Raw genomic sequence first — 20,444 nt, 5'->3', positions numbered from 1 at the left:
TAATCAATTGTTGATATAAGCATTCAAAAGTTTCATTCTTGGCTTCATTCACTACTTTCTTGGCATCTTTATTGTCTATGTCTACTTTTTAAACTTTTCTTCATTCTATAATAACTTATAAGCTCTTCATTTTTTCTTTACTTTCTCTTGTACTTTCTCATTTCACCACCAAATTCTTCACTTGGTGTGCACATCTTTTTGACTCACCAACTATGCTCTTGGCCACCATTTTCAAATTTAATATCATGTTATCCAATGTTGTATTCGAGTCGCTATGTACTTTTCGTAATATTTGTGCTCGTATTCTCTCCTTAAAATATACTTTGCTTTCCTATTCTCTAACTTCTATCACTTGGTTCGAGGAGCTATGCACATTTGCTTTTTATTGATATTATACTTAGGAGCATATCTAGCACTACTAATCTATGTTGAGTAGTTAAGTTTTTTTCAGACATGACTTTGCAATCTTTACAAATTTTTAATCTTTCTTCCTGATCATAAGATACTCAATTTACGACTTATTATTCCAACTTTTAAACGTAACCAAATGTTTTTATATTTTTTGGAAAAATATATTAATTATTATTAATTTATATGCTTTTGCAAAATCTACTATATATATTTTTTCATTTCTTATTACAAAACCATAACCCCATGCACTCTATCATATTTCTCATTTCTTACTCGATATGTCCATTTAAACCTCCTATTAAAATCATCTCGTTTAACAGATTTTTTTTTATAATACCTTATCTAGGTCTTCTCAAAACCTTATTTAGTGTTTTTATCTAATTTTACTTGAAGTGCATATATGCTAATTACATTAGTTTTTTACCATCACTATCTTGAGAATTATGATCTTATCTCTTCCTAGCTACTTTTATGACTTAATCTTTTAACGAACTATCTACAACAATAGCTATTCTATTTCTTATTTTACTTCTTCTTGTGTACTATAAATTCTTTATCATCTTTGCTTTCTCTCCTATTGATTTTGTCTCTTATAAATATAAAATATTAATTATTTTCTTAATCATTGTATCTATTACTTCATTACTTTATCAATAAACATTCGTATATTTAATGTTCTACAATTCAGTATTCCTATAATATTTGTTTATATACAACCTATCATGTGAGAACTCTTGTATATTTAACATTACACTCAAGTTCTCATGCAGATATAGCAAGACATATAGTTGAACCTTACAACACGTTCTACAACTTAACATTAGTATAATAGTTTGATAAATCCATTTATAAAACATTCGTTTGTTTTTGAAGTTGATTGGCAACCTAATACAACTCATGCTTTTCTTTCGTGTTTGAGATTAACATTGACGGTTTTATATATCTTACAACAATATGAACACTAAATTGTTATTTTGAAGGCTGAGAACAAATATTTTAGATAGAATTTCATATACCTCCACCTTACTCCTTGCTAACTGTGTAATGTTGGCATCGTGAGTTATGTTGTAGTGGAAACACACAACCTCGTTCTCATCGGTGAGGTGTTGAATCATATCATATCTAAATTCCACTTGGATTTCAAAGAACTCATCCATCCTCTTTTTGGCTATTTGGCTAGCCTCGCTAAATTCACATCAACTTACACTTAAGTCTTACTTTTGAATTTATTGACCACCTTACCAGCATCATTGATGTCGGTCCTCTTTTAAACTTTGATAGATAAAGTTAAATTTTTGGTAAATTTTAGGAAGTCAAAATGAAATTTCCTCAAAATATATTTTTACATATTAACTTCCATTTCTAATGTTATTGTCTTTGTTACTAAAACTATATTGGACCAATCAGGAAAAATCAAACCCGAGTCATGTCTTAGGCAAAAATCACAAACTTAAGAGAAGAATAACTAGTTTTTGAATGGCTTTGTCAAATTCTTCGTAAAAAGCCCATTTGTATAATTCAATATGTGATGGATATACATCTTTTTATTTTACCCTAACCTAACTTACCCCTTGTTAAAAAATAAAAATGAAATGTTCCTCCCATTTCCCAGTGCCACCTTTAATATGATACTATCCTTAGCCTTTCATAATCTTGACCTCAACTACCGTGAGTCTAATATCCCACCTCCTTTGAGGCTTCTGTACCACTATCAACACTTCTCTATGCCTTTCTCTGCCTTTGACCCTCCTAAATAGATGAGTGAGCACTTGACCACTCTCCTAGTGCAGCATAACAAATGACACCATCAAACTGTTCCAGCCACTTCGCGCAGAGTAGTGGTTGACTTCAGCCACTTAGCCTCCAATCCTCTGACCACTTTGAGACTGATTTTCAATTACCTAAGACAACAAACCCAACAGTCATTAACACATTGGCTGACCTAAATTCAATGATCCCAATACCAATTGAGCATCAATAAGCGAGAGCCTATTATCCTCCTATTGTTTCCCCCTTTCATAGATTACTCTTTGTAGTAGAAATCTACAACCACATAGTAATTGGTTGTTTTCTATTACCCATATTGTTAGTGATGGTAACAACCTTTGCACCTTCAACAATTGCTTGTACTGTCAAGAGCCTATTATCCACTTTGTTTTCCCTCTTTCATAGACTACATTTTGTTGTAGAAATCTACAACCACATAGTAATTGGTTGTTTTCTAGTACCCATATTGTTAGTTATGGTAACTACGCTTGCACCTTCAACAATTGCTTGTACTGTCTGACTAGTTATCTTGTCTCGTTTAATTCTATATGCTGGAAAACTATGACCAACTTAAAAGGAATTTATAATCAAGTCTTAGAAAGTCCTGTTTATTTTAATGTCTTGTTCAATAAAAGTTTAGAATGTGATGATTGAGATCTTACTAGGATGGTGAGTATGTAAAGTCCCTACCAAATCTGAACCTAATTGTAAATCACAATTCCAATTATTTTGACTGTTTTTGCTCTTAGGATTATAAGAACAGTCCAGTCCCATATCTTGACAAATACTGTTTATTCAGTTTTCTATGTAATATAGGAGTTGGTGTGGAAAAAAACTATAAATGTAATTTCAAGTAGAAATTGTCTCAGATGGCTTAGATCCTGTCATTCTTATTCTTGAAAAGCTTAGGGCTCAAAGAAATTTCAATTTCCTCTAGCTGAAAGGTTTCAACAGCCAAACATTAATTTTCTGTTAGTATGGTCTTTTCTTATAAGCATGCTACCTTATCAATGACACTCAATTAATTTGTTTTGTTCTTTGCTTGAAAATTTTTATTGTTATCCTTATCCCTTGACAGGCCAACGCTGATTCTGTAAGAACAGCTATTGAAAGAAGTTTCTCATGTGATGGTAAAGGAAACAACCAAATGATTCAAGACTATTTACAACTTGTTCAAATGCATGTTGAGAAAAATAAATGCAATAATGGTCAAGTGAAGCAAAAACGAAATGCTGTAAGAAACAAAGAGAAGTTTGTTCATGAAACTCCTACCTTTCAACTTTGTCTCAAGTCTATTAACAATATGTTGGAAGCACTTGATGAAATGTCCCATCAGGATCTTACTGCAACAAATAGGAAACTTAGAAGTGTAACACTGAAATTAAAATTTCCACTCACCCGCATTACTGGAAGCAGGGAATTGCTTATTGTGCGATTAAAAAAAAAGTTCCAAAAGTTTATATCAAAACTTAGCGATGGGGATGCATTGCCAGAACCTTTATTCAATGCACTCTCTGTGATTTATTTGTCTTTCATGCATAGGTCCGGGCATATTGATATGCTAAAATCAAAGTTTTACCCTTTCTCACCTGAGGTAGCAGCTTTGCAGAGCAATATCATAAAAGCCCTTGGGTTGCTTCCAAAAGTTAAAAATGATGAATTGAAAGATATACACGCCTTACTGGATCCAGAAGCTAAAGTTTCTCTAAGACGTTTCAAGTGTGCACTTCGGAATTACTTGATAGAGTACTTGTTTGAATGCAATGAAATAGATGTCACACAGGAGTTATTAAATATCATTCATTTAATAAACCAAAGGATGTATAGTCAGACTGTTATACGCTCGACAAAGACAATAGAAGAGGAGGTTGAAGTTGTAATGGTTTCCAGCTGTCACCTTAATCAAATTATGTCAAGCCCACTTGCAGATCAGAGTGATGATGAGAATCTTTTGCATGGGTTTGGAAATAATGAGAGTGCTGATGCTTTTAGTTTGACTGGAACTGATTATTTCTTGTGTCTTAGTGAAAATGAAGATGGGGAGATGTATAGGTGTTGCTCTAACTTTGAAGCCGGAGCTACTGGGCAAGTCACTCCTAGTACAGATCCTTCCTTTCAAAAGGTGGTTACCGAGGAAATTAATCAGAACAGCAAAGGAATTCCTGCATTTGAGCAAGATGATGTAGATGAGGAGAAACCTTGTCTTGAAGAAGCTGCAAATTTCGGTCTTGATAGAACTGCCCAAAACTCACAAAGTTTGAGAGTCAAATCTAATCAAGAAGTCTGTGACGAGACATCATTGGTTGCTTATAAATTGATTGGCTCCATACTTGATAATTTACTAAAATCTGAAGGCACAGTTGTAGATTTGTCGACAAGATGGTACTTAAATGGTGGATTATCAGATCCTGCAGATTTGTTAGGTATGAAATTGTCACAAGAGAACAAATGTTTTCCTCAATGGCACTTTCCACATAAACCTTCTAATTAATGGTTCAATTGACATGCCAGATGCTGAAGGTGTGTGGAACACTGCAAAAAAAAATTATGGGCATCATATTCTTGTTCAAACTGTCGAAGAGCTAGTACCTTCCTTGTCGAAGAGGTTTGGTTTATTTACCTTGGGAAATTTTTTGCACTATCTAAACTTCTATTTTTGTTAGTAAAATTGACTTCGATGGCTGACCTTGAACTTTCCAATATGATGTTGATATTGTAGTTGTATTAGAAGAATGAAGAATTTCATGGGCATCTGATTCAGTTTTTTTCCCAAGCATAATTCAAGGATGCAGAATAAGTATTTGGTGGAAAACTTAAATTCTTTGGTGTTCCTGTTGGCATGCTACTAACAGCTTTTGCTGTCCCTAGAGCCAAAGCAAGAGTACATTATGAAAATTCTCATCTTGGCTAAACAGAATACTTTTCACTGAGGTAATGAAGTAATCACACTGATTACTGAGACCTTTTCCAGCTTTTGTAATGTTTTCATCATGAGAACCTTTTCCAAAGATATCTAGAGAAATGGATAAAAATTGTATGACTTAGTTTTACTTGATAGATGTAAAAAAATGTGTGGTCATGATCAAGCTTACAAATTCCATGTTAGGGCCCTTTCTCTTCCTCTTACTCAACATGTTGGTGCAACCCTTCCCTTACTCTTTCCATCTGATATACTACTGCAGCTCTGTGTGACCTAACTCCTCCCTTGCATCACTTGTTTCCTTTCGTTTGACTCTTCTCCCTATGTAACCATTGACTACCTACCCTATGGATTACAACCCTTTGGGTCCCTCACTTGTAGCCATCTCTCTTCTTCCTCTTTGGCCTTTTACATGTGCATAATCATTCATTTTCATCTCCAGCCCCTAGGACTTCCTCATTTGGCATTTATTGTACAGAAAAAGCAACTTGGTTGCTTTGAGACTCACACTGGTAAATTTGAGAAATCTCACTGTATGCTAATTTTGCAAGTAAAAGTGATTTCTGTCATTGGACTAATCATGAAGGAATTATAGCAGATCGACTATGGTCTCTTGACATTATTCTTAGGACATATGTTGGTGCATATAGGCAATCTCCTTTTGTGTTTTTAAAATATGTTTCAACTAAGACTGAAAGTATTAATATTTTTAGTAATTGATGACGTGCACAATGCACTTCTTGAAGCAAAGGCATATTCCTTAATACCTTTTCTTAAATATACATTAAAAAATATGTGTTACTTATGATGGGATATCCAATGCTCCAAGTATTTGGTCGAATATTAGTTGTGCATCTTAGGAGAGAATATGCATCCTTTCACTCTGTTTTCATTTTCTTAGCTAAAAAAGAGAGGGAAAAACATGATATAGTATATGCATTCCCGTGGAATGATGCATGGCTAACAAATAAGTTGTCAAACTAGCTTAACTAGTATTAAGAGTAAAAACATAAAATTCTCAACTGAAATTAAAAGTGCATAGATAAAAATGAGAAGTTTCACTTTAGGCAACCCATGCAAAATAATAAGCGAATGATAATTAAGTCACAAATCGATGCGCTAATGTTTGTCAAGTTTATTCTTAGAATGTGGTTTTATTTTGTGAGTGTCTAAAGATCCTACGAGTCGTAGTCCTTATCAGCAATTATCCCAAATAGGTTTAGTGAACCTTGGGTCAGAGAATCAACAAGAATATTCAGCTTTTATATATATATATATAATGTATCAGGTAGACCTAGGTAGATTAGTAGGGTTGAAATATAGAAGGATTGTAATTATAAAAGTTTATCCTAGTTGAAATGCTTACATTTCTCTCATACACCATGGGGTTTACTAGTAATTTCCAATGAAACCTCCTCCCCTAACTCTAATTCTACTAATGATTTACCTATAATAATTTGGTTGAGCAATACAAAATAGAGTTCTGGCGCAACGGTAAAGTTGTTGTTGCCGTGTGATGAAAAAGTCATGGGTTCGAATCTTGAAAATAACCTCTTGTAAAGTAGGATAAGACTGCGTACAATAGACCCTTCCTTAGGATCCCACGTTAGCTGGAGCTTCGTGCACCAAACTATCATTTAATACAAAATATTTTATGTAGGAATAGTTATCATGGTTGAAAATTATTCCTTGGTTATCTTTGATAATTTTCCTACAAATCAAACTTAGGAATTGTAGGATCGGAGAGCGCATTAGAGGGGGAGAGGGTTAATAGCGTGTTTTGCTTTTTCATTCATTTTTGAAAAACTCATTATAGAGATGGCAGTGGAAATAGAAAGAACGCAAAGGTATACATTTATTTTTATTTGGTTCACAGCCTCTAGCTACTACTCTAAGGTTCGCGGTCGTTGACCGTTTCCAATGGGGAATCTACTAATTTCCTCCATCTCAAAATAGGAGGTTCGTCTTTTATAAAGATAGGAACCGGTAATAAGTTTACTGATCATTTTCAAAAAGCAAGTAAGAAAGACAAAAAATGAAGCAAGAACTACTAACATTGAAGATTCGGAGATATATATGGGTGTCGGAGTAGTATGTTGGCGTTGTGTCAGAATTTCGGAGCAGAACGAGAGTATGGGGCGGTAGTGATTGATTGATTGAAGTCGTCGGGCGAAGCTTCTTTTAAAGATCATTCTGGGCGCTTGGGTCCCTTTTGGGCGTCTCCAGCTTGACCTGGATCCTTTCCGGACGCCTGGAATACTGACATGTCATGAATAGGATAACACCCTCTTCAGCTGCGACTTATCCTTGTTCAGTCACTTGAAGTTCACTTTTTCGGTCAACTCCAATCTCAAGTCCTTGCACCACAGTGTTAGCACAAGCAAACATACGATATTACGATTGACAACTTTCCAAGCTGTTCGGTTTCAACTTCAGTCTCCTGTGAAATTTTAGGTTGGATTAACGCCAACTGCTCTCTTTCAAAGAACGCATCCTCACAGTTCCACTCGATAGAGTTTATCTAGTGTTAAACCTTGGCCCACCTGACCTGTTTTGTATTTTGCACAACTTGATCTTTGACTCTCGGGACTTTCTGCTAGACCTTCGATCCTCAACCCGTCTAGAGTTCCTACCTGATATTCTTGACCCCTAGGGCTTCATGCTTGATGCCCTCGATCTGTTAAGACTTCTTACCTAGTCCTTTCGGCCCAGACTTCCTTGCCTAACTATGATGATCTGCACACTAGTTCAAGCCATATTAGATCATAACATATCCTTAACTTTGAACTTTTTGCTATTATCAAAACATAGGTTCTATTATCTAGTATTCTCTGTGTTGGTGCAGGGAGCATCAGATGATCGAACCTAAGTTTTGATAATGACAAAAGGTTCAAATTAAGTCTGTGAAGTGGATTAATGAGCTGAACTAAGTGTGCAGATAGCACAGTTAAGTCATAGTTAGGAAGACCTGGTTTGGAGGATTGGGCAAGGAAGATCTGATTTAAAAGATTGGGCAAGAAAGACTTGGTTTGGAGAACTGGGCAAGAAAGTTCTGGTCAGGAGGACTGGGTAGGAAGTCTTGACAGATTAGAGCACCAGGCGGAAAAGTCTAGGCGGGTTTGAAGGATCGGACGTCTAGTAGTGGAAGACCTGGGGGCCGAGGATCAAGGCTGAATAAAAGTCCAACGGGTCTGGAGGACTTGGTTAGCAAAAGGTAACTCTCCCGAATGGAGTGAGTCAGGATGTGTTCTCAGAAAGGGGAACAGTAGGTGTTGGTCTGATCTACGATTTCACTGAAAATTTGAAATCAAGACCAAATAGTTTGCCAAAACTATCAATTCCTGCTTATGTTTTTTGTTGTAGATTAACTTGTGATGTAGGAAAGGAGGAACTGAAACTATGAGTTCCGGTCGCCCTTATCTGATCCAAGCGACCGGGCAGTCTAAGTGCCCGGAAGGGATCCAGGCACTTGGACATCATCCGATCGGGTCACAGAGGTGGATGAGGTGGCAGAATCTCAGTGGTTGGGACATCTCCCTCCAAATGCCCAGAAAGGTTCCAAGTGTCCAGATCGGGATAAGGCGTTTTGGAGTCAAAATTGATCCGACAACCTTCACGTCAGCATCCAAGCGCCTGGAAGATGTCGAATCAGCATCCGAAGCGGATCGACGGGATGACGTGGAGGCGTCCAGAAGGACTTCTAGGTGCTCGGATCGACGTTTATAAGCAACTGCGAGAGGAAACCCTAAGAATCACTTTATACTCTATTACGATGACTTCCTGCGCGTGAATAGCCAATTCAGTATGCTGTCGTAACCCCAAGGAGCTGCACTAACTTCTGCGTTACAACTCTATTTCTGTAGTCGGTAATATTTCACTTTCGCTTGTGTACTTAATCTTTTAGGACGGTAAAGGTTTACAGTTCTTAACCCATTTTTGAAAATCGAAAACTCCTTGTAAGAGGGGAGTTTTATAGTGGATTGTCCGTTGGAAACGATCAACGATTGTGGGCCTTAGAGTAACAGTCTGTGGCTGTGAACCAAGTAAACAAAAGCGTACATTTCTCTTATTTCTACTGCATTTGTTATTTCCGCATTTTGATTTACACAAGGTTTTCTGAACGAGTGAAAAAGCGATAAAGCACTATTCCCTCTCCCCTTAGCGCTCTAACTCAATCCTACAATTGGTATCAGAGGTAGGGGTACTCGAAATTAGTGCAACCACTAATCGAGCTTATTTGATTTTTTCGCTCTATTTTTTCAGTTTTATTTTTTCCCGCACTGCTAATTTAAAACTAAGTCTTGGTATATTTTTTTCTTGTCTATTGTTGTGTAAGTTGCATGATTTATCAAGAAGGTTATAACACTATCAGACCCCCGCTATTTTCCAGAGAGGATTTCATCTACTGGAAAGAGAGGATGGAGTACCACTTTAAAATATAGGTGGGGATGTGGTTTGTGATTCAAATTGGATTCACACTCCCAATAGACGATGATGACATCCCACAGCCTTGCAAGAAGTGGGACGCTGCGATAAAGTGCAATATCGAGGGTGACGCTAAGGCGGCCCAGATACTCCAATAAGGCCTCACAAAAGAGGAGCTCAACTGGGTTGGTCCTTTATAAGTGATAAAGACTTATGGGACAAGCTCATTGAGCTGCATGAAAGAATCTTAGACATAAAAGTGAGCAAGCGAGACCTTCTGCTAAACAAACTCTACAACATCAAAATGCAAGAAGGTGAATTCGCGAGTGGGCTACATATACAGATTTAGGACTTACTCAATGGACTCCACGCCATAGGACAACTCATGGAGAATTGAGATATAATCAGGTACGCGTTGAAAGTGTTCCCTAGGAATATCTTGCCGGCATCAATGGTTGATGCATATAAGGTCTCCAGGGGCATTTTTAAAATTAAATTGGATGAAATTTTTTCTGAGTTTGAACTGCACGAACAAACTAATGCCAATCCAGTCAAGAAAGGGATTGCTCTTTTTGCAGGCCAAACCAAGGAATGGAAGACAAGACTTCGAATTGAGGATGAATCCGAAGACTCATCAGGTTTCGAAAGTAACGGCGAGGTTGCTATCGAACTAGTCAATCTAGTTCGGAAGATGTTCAAGAAGAAACATGGAATCAGAAAATCCGAGATGAAGAAGGTGATCCAGAAATCTAGATCCAACAAAACCCCAATCAACAAGGTTGAAGTCACCTGTTACGGTTGCAACGAGAAGGGGCATTTCAAGGCTGAATGTCCTAATCAAAAGAAGGAGTGCAAAATAAAGAAAAAAGTGCTAAAGACCACCTGGGATGAGTCATCCTCAAAAGACTCAGAGGAGGAAGCAAACATAAGCTTCCTAGCTCTCCTAGCAAGAGAGGAGATTACTGAGACCGAGACCGAACCAAACACAAAATCAGAAGCCGAGTCGGAATCAAATCAGGGATTCGTATCTAGTTTAAAAGGTTCAAATAGCAATGAATATAAAGATTTGAACTAATGGATGTTGGATAGTGGATGCTCCAGGCACATGACTGGAGACATTCAAAATTCACAAAGCTAAAGGTCAAGAACTTAGGATCCATTGCGTTTGGGAACAATGAAAAACTTAAGGTAATTGGAACAAGTAACATCGAACTAAGTTTCAACTTTATTGTTCGCAAAGTATTATTGGTAGACCAATTTGAATATAATTTGTTAAGCATTAATCATTATGCGATGCTGGATACTTAGTTAGGTTTACCAAATCCAAGTGTATAATTGAAAACATTGAAAACCCTAATATAACACTTAAGGGAATTAGAAAAAATAACATTTACAAAATTGACCTACCAAGCTCCTCAACTAAGTGTTTATTGATATAACAAAAGAAAACCAAGTTATGACACAGGAGGTTGCGTCATACTTATATAAGACTTATCTCAAAGATGAGTCAAAATGACTTAGTTAAGGGTCTATCTAAGTTAATCAATCTAGAAAATACAATTTGTAATGTTTGTCAACAAGGTAAATAAATAAAATCAACCCACAAATTAACTAACCTGAACCAAACAAATTCTATACTTGAATTATACACATAGATCTCCTTGATTTACATGAGGTTAAGTCATTAAGCGAAAACTAGTACTGCTTAGTAATAATTAATGATTACTCTAGATCCACATGGGTAAAATTCTTGAAAACTAAGGATGAAACTTATGAAAAATTCACAAACTTATGTAAGCTAAGAGAGAATGAAAAGGATTTAAAATTAAAAGAATAAGGAGTGACTGTGGTGGAGAGTTTGAAAATGCTAGGGTTAATGAATTTTGTCAAGTTAATGGATATCACAATGAGTTTTCATGTCTTAGAACCCCACAACAGAATGGAATAGTAGAAAAGAAAAATAGAACTCTACAAGAAGCAGCTAGGACAATGTTAAATGAATACAAACTAACCAACCAATTCTGAGGCAATAAGCACAGTCTACTATACACAAAATAGAATAATAATTAATAAATATCATAATCAAACTGCCTATGAAATATATTATAATCAATCTAATGAACAACTTAATAATCCATAAAATCAAGAAGAGGAAGAAATTTAATCTAACTCAAACATAACTGAACCAAAAGATAGGATTGACCAAAACCTAACTGAACTTGATACCACTCGAGCACCTAGACTAAGAGCCAATTACTCACCTGATCAACTATTGGGTGGTTCTAACCAAGGAATTCGAACTAGGTCATCCTATCGGAACCTGAGGCAAATAATACTAATATCTAATATTAAACCAAAGACTATAGAAGAAGCTCTATCTGACCCTGATTGGATAATAGCGATGCAAGAGGAACTATCGTAATTTTAATGAAACCAAATATGAGACTTAGTTCCCATGCCAGACAACAAATCAATCATAGAAATTAAATGGGTGTTTAAAAACAAAACAGATGAAAAAGGAAAAAATTATAAGAAACAAAGTTAGATTAGTAGTTAAGGGGTTTAGTCAAGTAGAAGGACTAGACTACAATGAAACATATGTACCCATAGCTAGACTTGAATATATTAGAATGTTGCTAGCCTATGCGACTCACAAAGGATTAAAGCTCTACCAAATGGACATTAAGTCTGTATTCTTGAACGGGTTCATTAAAGAAGAAGTCTATGTAGGTCAACCACCTGAGTTTGAAAATAAAGACTATCCAAATTATGTCTTCAAACTCAAGAAAGCTTTGATGGGTTAAAATAAGTACCTAGGGCATGGTATGAAATTCTATCAATATACTTAGTATCTAAGGGTTTAAACTAAGGACAAATTGATCCCTCATCATTTGTCAAACCCATAGAAAAGGACTTCTTCATAGCCCAAATTTATGTAGACGATATTATTTTTGGTTTAACCAACACTAAATTCTTAAATGAATTTGTTGAACTAATGAAAAATGAGTTGGGTAGGTGAGTTATACTTTTTCTTAGGTTTACAAATAAAACAAACTAAAGATAATTACATTTATTAAACTAAGTATGCCAAAGTAATTGATTAAGAAATTCGGTATGAAAAATTCTAAAGAAATAAAAACACTCATAGCAACAAATAAAAATATTGATAGTGACTCAGAAGGAAAACAAGTAGACTTAAAATACTATAGGAGTATAATAGGTAGTCTACTATACTTATTGCAAGTCAACTTGATATTTTATTTGCAGTTGGTATGTGTGCTAGGTATCAATTAGATACTAAGAAATTTCATTTAACATTAGTAAAAAGAATAGTTAGATATGTTAAGTGAACACTAAATGTAGGAATGTGATACTCTAGGAGTACCAATTTTGATCTAGTAGGGTACTCTGACTCAGACTATACTAGTTGTAAATTGGACAGAAAAAGTATAAGTGGAGGATACCAGTTCTTGGGTCCATATCTAGTCAGCTGGTGTAGTAGAAAATAATAATGTGTTGCATTGTCTACCACTGCAGCAGAGTACATAATAATGAGGGAATGTGTTGTACAATTACTTTGAATGATGCATACATTAACTAACTTTAATTTAAAATACTACAACACTAAAGTATTAATTGACAATATTAGCTCAATCAACTTGACTAAAAACCTAATCCATCACTCTAGAACCAAATATATAAAAGTCAAACATCATTTTGTTAGGGACCACGTCGCTAAGGGAGAGATTGTACTCGACTATGTTGAGTCTAAATCAAACCTAGCTGACACCTATTCACAACCCCTTCTTGAATCTGAGTTTAACACACTCAGAAGACAATTAGGAATGTGCTTGGTAGACTAAGGATTAAATTGTTAAATTTTTTTTCTGTCTAAACTTTTTTAAAAACTCATGATTTTAAAATCTACTATTATTTATATTTTTTCAATTTTTTTCCAAAATTGCTTAATTATCATTTTTTTTAAAAAACTTAGTTTCAGAAAAATATTTTCAAATTTTTTGATTTCAAAATTAAAGACAAAATTTAGACTTAGCCTAGACACTCCTAGTATAGATCATACACCTATAGACTTAGATTAATCGTATCTCACAAAGCATACTAACTAGATATAACTTGCTTGTGTATTGTGAAACCTAGAATGATGTGAGATGCATAGGATAAAAGTCTGAGTTTCGATGTTTATGTCCGTGCATCAAAATAAATCTGAACTAAAAACAAGAACAAACATGGATCAGGTTAAGTGTTCTTGCTAAGATTAGCTAGAATGATATACTTAACTTGACTAACTTGGTCAAAACTATTATCCTTTGATAGTTAGCTAATACCAACTAGTTAGACATGTGACTAAAGGAATTTTTTTAAAATTATTTTATATATTGTATATAAATGACTTGCTTGGATTCAAAATCATCTTCTAGCTTGATTGAAAATGAATGTCTTGTTTGTCAAATTTTTAAAAAAACCCTCAAGATATTTTTAACCCTTCAAATTTTTAAATAATTTTTTTGATTTTGTCAAAAGGGAAGAGAAAATTCAAGTTAATGTTTTCAAAATATTTTGAATTGCAAGTACATTTTAATTGCAAAAAGTTTTTCAAAATGTCTTTGACGAAGGAGAGAAAGCTCAAGTTAAAGTTTTCAAAATTTCTTTGAAAAATGACTTTTTAAAAATTTACTTGGAAAATTTTCAAAACGTCACAATCTTAATCTTTTTCCAAGAAAAGCTATTACAAAATATTTTTGAAAATATTTTCAAAAAGCTTAAGTATGACTTGGATGGTTCTTAAACTAATTGATAAAATAAAGAGAACCATGTCAAGTTCAGGGGGAGAGAGAAATTTTATTTTCAAAATTTTCACTAAGTATACCTTAATTTTAGGGGGAGGATCTTGATTTAAGGGGGAGTCATGTTTTTTTGACTTGGAATTTATTGTGAACTTATCTTTTTTTAAGTAATTTATATTTAATTTGGAACTTAGGTTGCCATAAAAAAAGGGAGATTATTAGTACAGAGAGCACTAGATGATCGAACTTAGATTTTGATAATGACAAAGGGTTCAAGTTAAGTCTGTGATGCAGACTAACGAGTTGAACTAAGTGTGCAGGTAGCACAGAGAAATCCTAGTTGTGGCTAAGCAAAGGAAGTCTTGGTCTGAAGAACTAGGCAAAGGAAGAAGATCTAATTTGGAGGATTGGGCAGGAAGTCTTAGCAGATCAGAGCACCAGGTGGGAAAGTCTAGGCAGGTCTAGAGAACCGGACGTTTAATTAAATTAATTAGATTGATTAAATTTAATTAAATTGAGTTAACTTAATTAGATTGATTAAATCTTAGTTCAATCTTGCCTATTTCTAGATTGTTAATCAGGAAACCTTATAGAGTTTGTGAGATGATTGTCAATTTTATCTTTATTAATTTAGTTTGAGTTCTAAGGATTATTTGACTTTGTATTACATTTAAGTTTAACCGTTGACCAACTAAGTACACATTTTAGGTTTTAACTTCCATACAGTGGTGAGGCACAGTGGTCTTCGTGAATATCGGAATAACGATCACTTTTTAAGACAAAGCTGATTCGTGAAATTTGAACACTTGGCCAATCTATTAAAAAACTCTAGTCTAACTAGTCTAAGATGTGGCGAGATAGTTTCAGTGTATTCCACTTAGCTTAGTAGATCAAGTAAAATATTCCTTATCCTATTTGACTATCTAGACCAAGCTCATCTGACGTACTATCATCTCGTCTCACCTTGGTACTATGTTGGGCAAGTATTAATCAAGCCTATATCCTTATTTAATCATTCTAAGTTAAGTAGGAAAATAAACTAAGCATGCATAAAAGGTAGTAAGTCAAATAGTCATGTAATTTATCTAATTAACATGATTTTTCTATTAACTCTCTCTGGATCATAACCCTGATAAAGTTTAGTCAGATAGTGGATCTAATCCTTGGGGATTCAATATTGGTTCAGTCCAATTTGATTGCGCAAGCTTGACTTGGGAATCCATGCTCGGACTCGTGTCTGTTAGTAAGATTTGAATTGTGTTTTGGCCTTGTATCTGAGTTCGGATTGATTGTATACAACCCTTTGAATTCCAAGTATCATATCAAGGTAAACCCGAAGTGAACCATTCCAATGAACTTTTAAGGTCTTTAACTTGAGCTTTCAAAGTAGAATTTTCTTCCTCAAGTTATTGGACTTGAGGTTCCATTTTGAACATCTATAGTTGAGGAACTTGGTCTAGTCTTCTCCTTAAAGGGTTGTTACCTCATTTTGGAGTGGCTTGACCTAGATATTAAATTTGGTTAATTTACGAGTCACATATCTAATTATATCATATAATTTATCTACTAAGTTAGTACTTACATTGGAGTTCAGACTTTCGGAAACGGATACGCATCTGTGACTTGTATTTGACTCAGCTTCGGACTCGAGCTTGAACTCGATCTCGGACTCGATTCTTGCCATCATTGCCAAGTCACTCACTTTCTCTTCTTCCTTCAAAGATGAGGATTCATCCCATATTGCCTTCTAAGCTTTCTTTGCCCTTTATTTCTTCCCCTTTTTTAGTCTTGGGCATTCATCTTTGAAGTGACCCTTCTAGTTGCACTCATAGCAAGTTGCTTTGGATTTGGAAGTCGTGATTCGATCGGACCACCTTTTTGATATCTCCTTTTGTAAATCCCTTCTTCTTGAATATTTTTTGGACTAGATTGACTAATTCGGTGGCGATTTTGTTGTCGTCTTTTGATTCTGATTCGTCTGATTGTGCTTCAATCTTAGTTTCTTTCTTCAATTTACTTGCAAATAAAGCTATATCTTTCTCGGATGCAGTAATATTAGATTGCTCATGAAATTCAAATTCAGAAAACATTTTGTCTAATTTTACCTTTGAAACATCCTTTAAAACTTTGTAAGCATCTATCATATATGCTCACAGAGTGTTTCTCAGAAATGCTTTCAAAGCATATCTAATTACATCTCGATTTTTCATACATTGTTCGAGTGCATGTAAGCCGTTGAGGATGTCCTAGATTCTTGCGTGCAACTGGCTTGCAGTTTCTCCGTCCTGCATGGTTATGTTATATAATTTATTGAATAGTAAGTCTCTTTTGCATACCTTTGTGTCGGATGCCCCTTCGTATAATTCGACTAGCTTCTCCCATAGGTCCTTCGCATTGATGAACGGGCCGACGCAATTGAGCTCCTCCTTGGTTAGACCGCATTGGAGGGTCTGTGTGACTTTGTCATCAACCTCTATCTTCTTCTTGGTTGCGTTGTCCCATTTGTCGTACCTGAGTGGCACTCCTTCGTTAGTGGGAAGTGCGAATCCAGTTTAGACCATGATCCACATTTCCACCTCGGTCTTCAGGTGATACTTTATTTGACCCTTCCAATAATCGAAATCTTTACCTAAGAAGAGAGGACGGATCGTTTTATACCCTTCTTGATGCTGCATTTAGAAGAATACTTGCACACATAAAAAGACAACGAAAGAGAATGTACCAAGGCTTGACCTTGGATTAGTAGTGCATTGGAGGGTCTGTGTGGCTTTGGAATCAACCTCTATCTTCTTCTTGGTTGCGTTGTCCCATTTGTCGTACCTGAGTGGTACTCCTTCGTTGGTGGGAAGTGTGAATCCAATTTAGACCATGATCCACATTTCCACCTCGGTCTTCAGGTGATACTTCATTCGACCCTTTCAATAATCGAAATCTTTACCTAAGAAGAGAGGACGGGTCGTTTTATAACCTTTTTGATGGTGCATTTAGAAGAATACTTGCACACATAAAAAAAACAACGAAAGAGAATGTATCAAGGCTTGACCTTGGATTAGTAGTGCAAGATAAAAGATGAAACAAAAATATATAAAACGATAAAATAATTTTGCTCGAATGGTGGCTGTACCAATTTAGAGTGCCTCTACTCTGATACAAATTATAGGATCGGAGAATACGCTAGAGGGGGTGAATAACATGTTTTACTTTTTCACTCGTTTACGAAAAACTCGTTATAGAGATGGCAATGGGAAAAAAAGAACACAAAAGTATACATTTATTTTATTTGGTTCATAACCTTTGACTGCTATTCCAAGGCTCGCGGTCATTGACCTTTTTAATGGGCAATCCACTAATTCTCTTCTTCTCAAAGGAGGAGGTTTTTCTTTTACAAAAATAGGGACCGGTAATAAGTTTAACGATCCTTTTCAAAAGCAAGTATGAAGACGAAAACTGAAGCAGAAACTACCGACACTGAAGATTCGAAGATATGTATGGATGTTGTAGTACCTCAGTGTTGCATTAGAATTTCGGAGAAGAACAAGAGTATGAGACAGTAGTGATTGAAGCTTTTAGGTGAAGCTTCTTTTAAAGGTCATTCTCGGCGCTTGGATCCCTTCTGGGTGGCCCCAGCTCGATCTGATCCGACACCGTTGCACTTTATCCATCTCCAGGCATTTAGTTTCCTTTCGAGCGCTTGAAATGCTGGCATGACATGAACAGGATAACACCCTCTTCGGCTGCACCTTTTCATTGCTCGAGCACCTAGAGCCCTTCTGATCGCTCGAAGTTCACTATTCCGATCAGCTTCCAATCTCCAGTCCCTGCACCATAGTGTTAGCATAAGTATACTATATTATAATTGACAGCTTTCTAAGCTGTCCGGTCTCAACTTCAGATCTCCTATGAAACTTTAGGTTGGACCAACGCTTACTATTTTCTTTTAGAGAGTGCGTCCTCATAGCTCCACTTAAGAGAGTTTACTTAGTGTCAAACCGGTCTACCCGACTTGTTTGATTTTTTGCTCAGCATGATCTTGACTTTCGGGACTTTCTGCTAGATCTCAATCTGTTAAGATTTTCTACCTAGTCCCTCTGATCAAAACTTCCTTGTCTAGGCTCGATCTACTAAGATTTTCTACCTAATCCCTTCGACCAAGACTTCCTTATCTAGACTCAATTAGGATTTTTCTGGTTGTGCTACCTGCACACTAGTTCAAGTTATGTTAGATCACAACATAACCTTAATTTTGAACTCTTTGTCATTATCAAAATATCGGTTCAATTATCTGGTACTCCTTGCACCAATAGGAATAATTATCCCTAGTCCATTCCTTCTTTACTTTATTTCCTCTAAATTACTATTCCATTCCTTTCCTATTACCGTTCCCATTCATGAACTTAATGAAGAGTCGGTTTTAATTACATCATATGTTGGCCAATTGTGAATGTGGTAACCTGATCCGTTCAATTTGGATGATTTTCACAGTTACATTGTCTTTTATAATTTATGAGTAGGATGTGCAATGCAATCAAGATTTGGGGATAAATTTAGGTTTCTTTTAAAAGAAGTTATAAATTTCTACAATTTATTGGATTTTAATAATTTTAAAGGTTTAAAGTTGTTTAGATTTTTACAAAAAAGTAGATTTTTGAAATAATGTTAGGTGGTTACTTTGTAAAGAAGTGGTATTATTTTAAGTTTATAAAAAGGGTTAGGATTCAATGTATTTGATATTTTTAATTTAAGAACAATATTTTCCGAGAGGATTCAACCCCAGCTGCTGACTTATAAGTCGCAGAGATTGAGTCTTACTTTAATGGCTCAGATCTGATAGCTTGGAAGAGAACTTCATGCAATAACTCCGTCCATGGCCCATCATACTGGCAATGTTTCTTTTTCTCTAGCTTTCGTATTTCATTCATCAGCCTTGACTGCACTTTTATTATCTATTTCGAATGATGTACTATGACAATGAGGGAACATCTTTCACTCGTTCATATTTTTGCTATTTTCAGCATTATCCTTATCGATCATGAGAATCTTAGATGATTGGGTGGAAACATGTTTGTTATTTTTTTCAAATTTACCAGGCCAATGGCAAATGCAGCAAGAGTTCGTGCTCGAAGAACTTGGCAACCAATAAAAAAAATTTTGTGGAAAGATCAAAGCAGCTGGCCCAGAAAGAACAATGCATCAAAAAGTGCTCCTTCACTCAACTTCTTTTCTTCGATTGTAGAGTTCTTGGGTATTGAATGATACCCAATCCTCCCTGGTATTATCCAAGCTGGATGAGCATCACAGTAGTCCACCTTGATCCTCCTATCATTTTTTTAGTCTGCATGATCACTCTTTTTGAAACATTGTAGTTTTGCTATTGCCGATTCGAGTAAAATTATTATTATTGAATTAAACGAAACTGTACTTAATTTGGCCGAAAGTTATTTAATTAGTATGTATGGTGTTTTCTGATCAAATGATTGTTTCTTTTTTTCCTTGTTCACGGCTGGTGTAAGGATAGTGTATAGATAAGCTAAAGAGACAGGAATTTCCTTGAACTTGAAATTTCATGTCTGTTTCTTGTGTCTTAACTCAAAATAGGTCTTTGTTTGAAAATAGGAGAAAGAAACATTTTCAAGCAATCTGTTTTGGAAAAAATTGAGTAATTCGAATCCTTGTAGGCTTAAGATAAACATAGAAGTTACCTTGTTTTGCTGGTCAAAGACAATCTGGCTGTGTGATTAACATACCAAGTGCTCTTAAATATGAGATTTTATGGGAGCATCAAAAAGGGGCTCTTATTTAAAATGTCTTTCTTTTTGTTGCTAAAATCATAAATTTGTTTTTCTTTTCCAAAAATAAGTAGTTGAATATTTTATTTTTGGGGTGCAATAATTTAGCTCATTGGGTGTTTATATAGTTAGTTCCATCAAGTCCACTTCGAGGGGAGAGAATGGCAACTGCAGAAGAAGGATGAATGGTTTTCTCTTTCGCTCAGAAGACATTCTAGCTTTCCAAGCTTCTATATCCAAACAACTTCCGAGTTGAAATTTGGTTTTGACAAAAGGTTAAGTGAATTTTTACTTGGATCAAATTTTAGCTTAACAATTCAACACTATAGA

General features: G+C 35.4%; 1 protein-coding gene across 3 annotated transcripts in view; it reads left to right on the top strand.

The window, feature by feature from the left end:
• LOC141822379 (uncharacterized) overlaps positions 1-19,674 on the top strand; it is a 36,439-nt gene extending 16,765 nt beyond the window's left edge. For all 3 annotated transcript variants that reach the window (XM_074709829.1, XM_074709827.1, XM_074709828.1), the window contains exons 6-9: positions 3,257-4,601; positions 4,690-4,783; positions 4,898-5,109; positions 19,416-19,674. In XM_074709829.1, coding sequence (XP_074565930.1) covers positions 3,257-4,601; positions 4,690-4,783; positions 4,898-4,934 — 1,476 coding nt within the window. In that variant the 3' untranslated portion in view covers positions 4,935-5,109; positions 19,416-19,674. The remainder of the gene's footprint in view (positions 1-3,256; positions 4,602-4,689; positions 4,784-4,897; positions 5,110-19,415) is intronic.
• The last annotated feature ends 770 nt before the right edge of the window (positions 19,675-20,444 follow it).

Source organism: Curcuma longa, chromosome 2 (genome assembly GCF_044706935.1).
Source record: "Curcuma longa cultivar G26 ecotype Majalengka, Jawa Barat chromosome 2, ITB_CL_G26_1.1, whole genome shotgun sequence".
Lineage (NCBI taxonomy): Eukaryota > Viridiplantae > Streptophyta > Magnoliopsida > Zingiberales > Zingiberaceae > Curcuma > Curcuma longa.
This window is presented reverse-complemented; position numbering and strand designations above follow the sequence as displayed.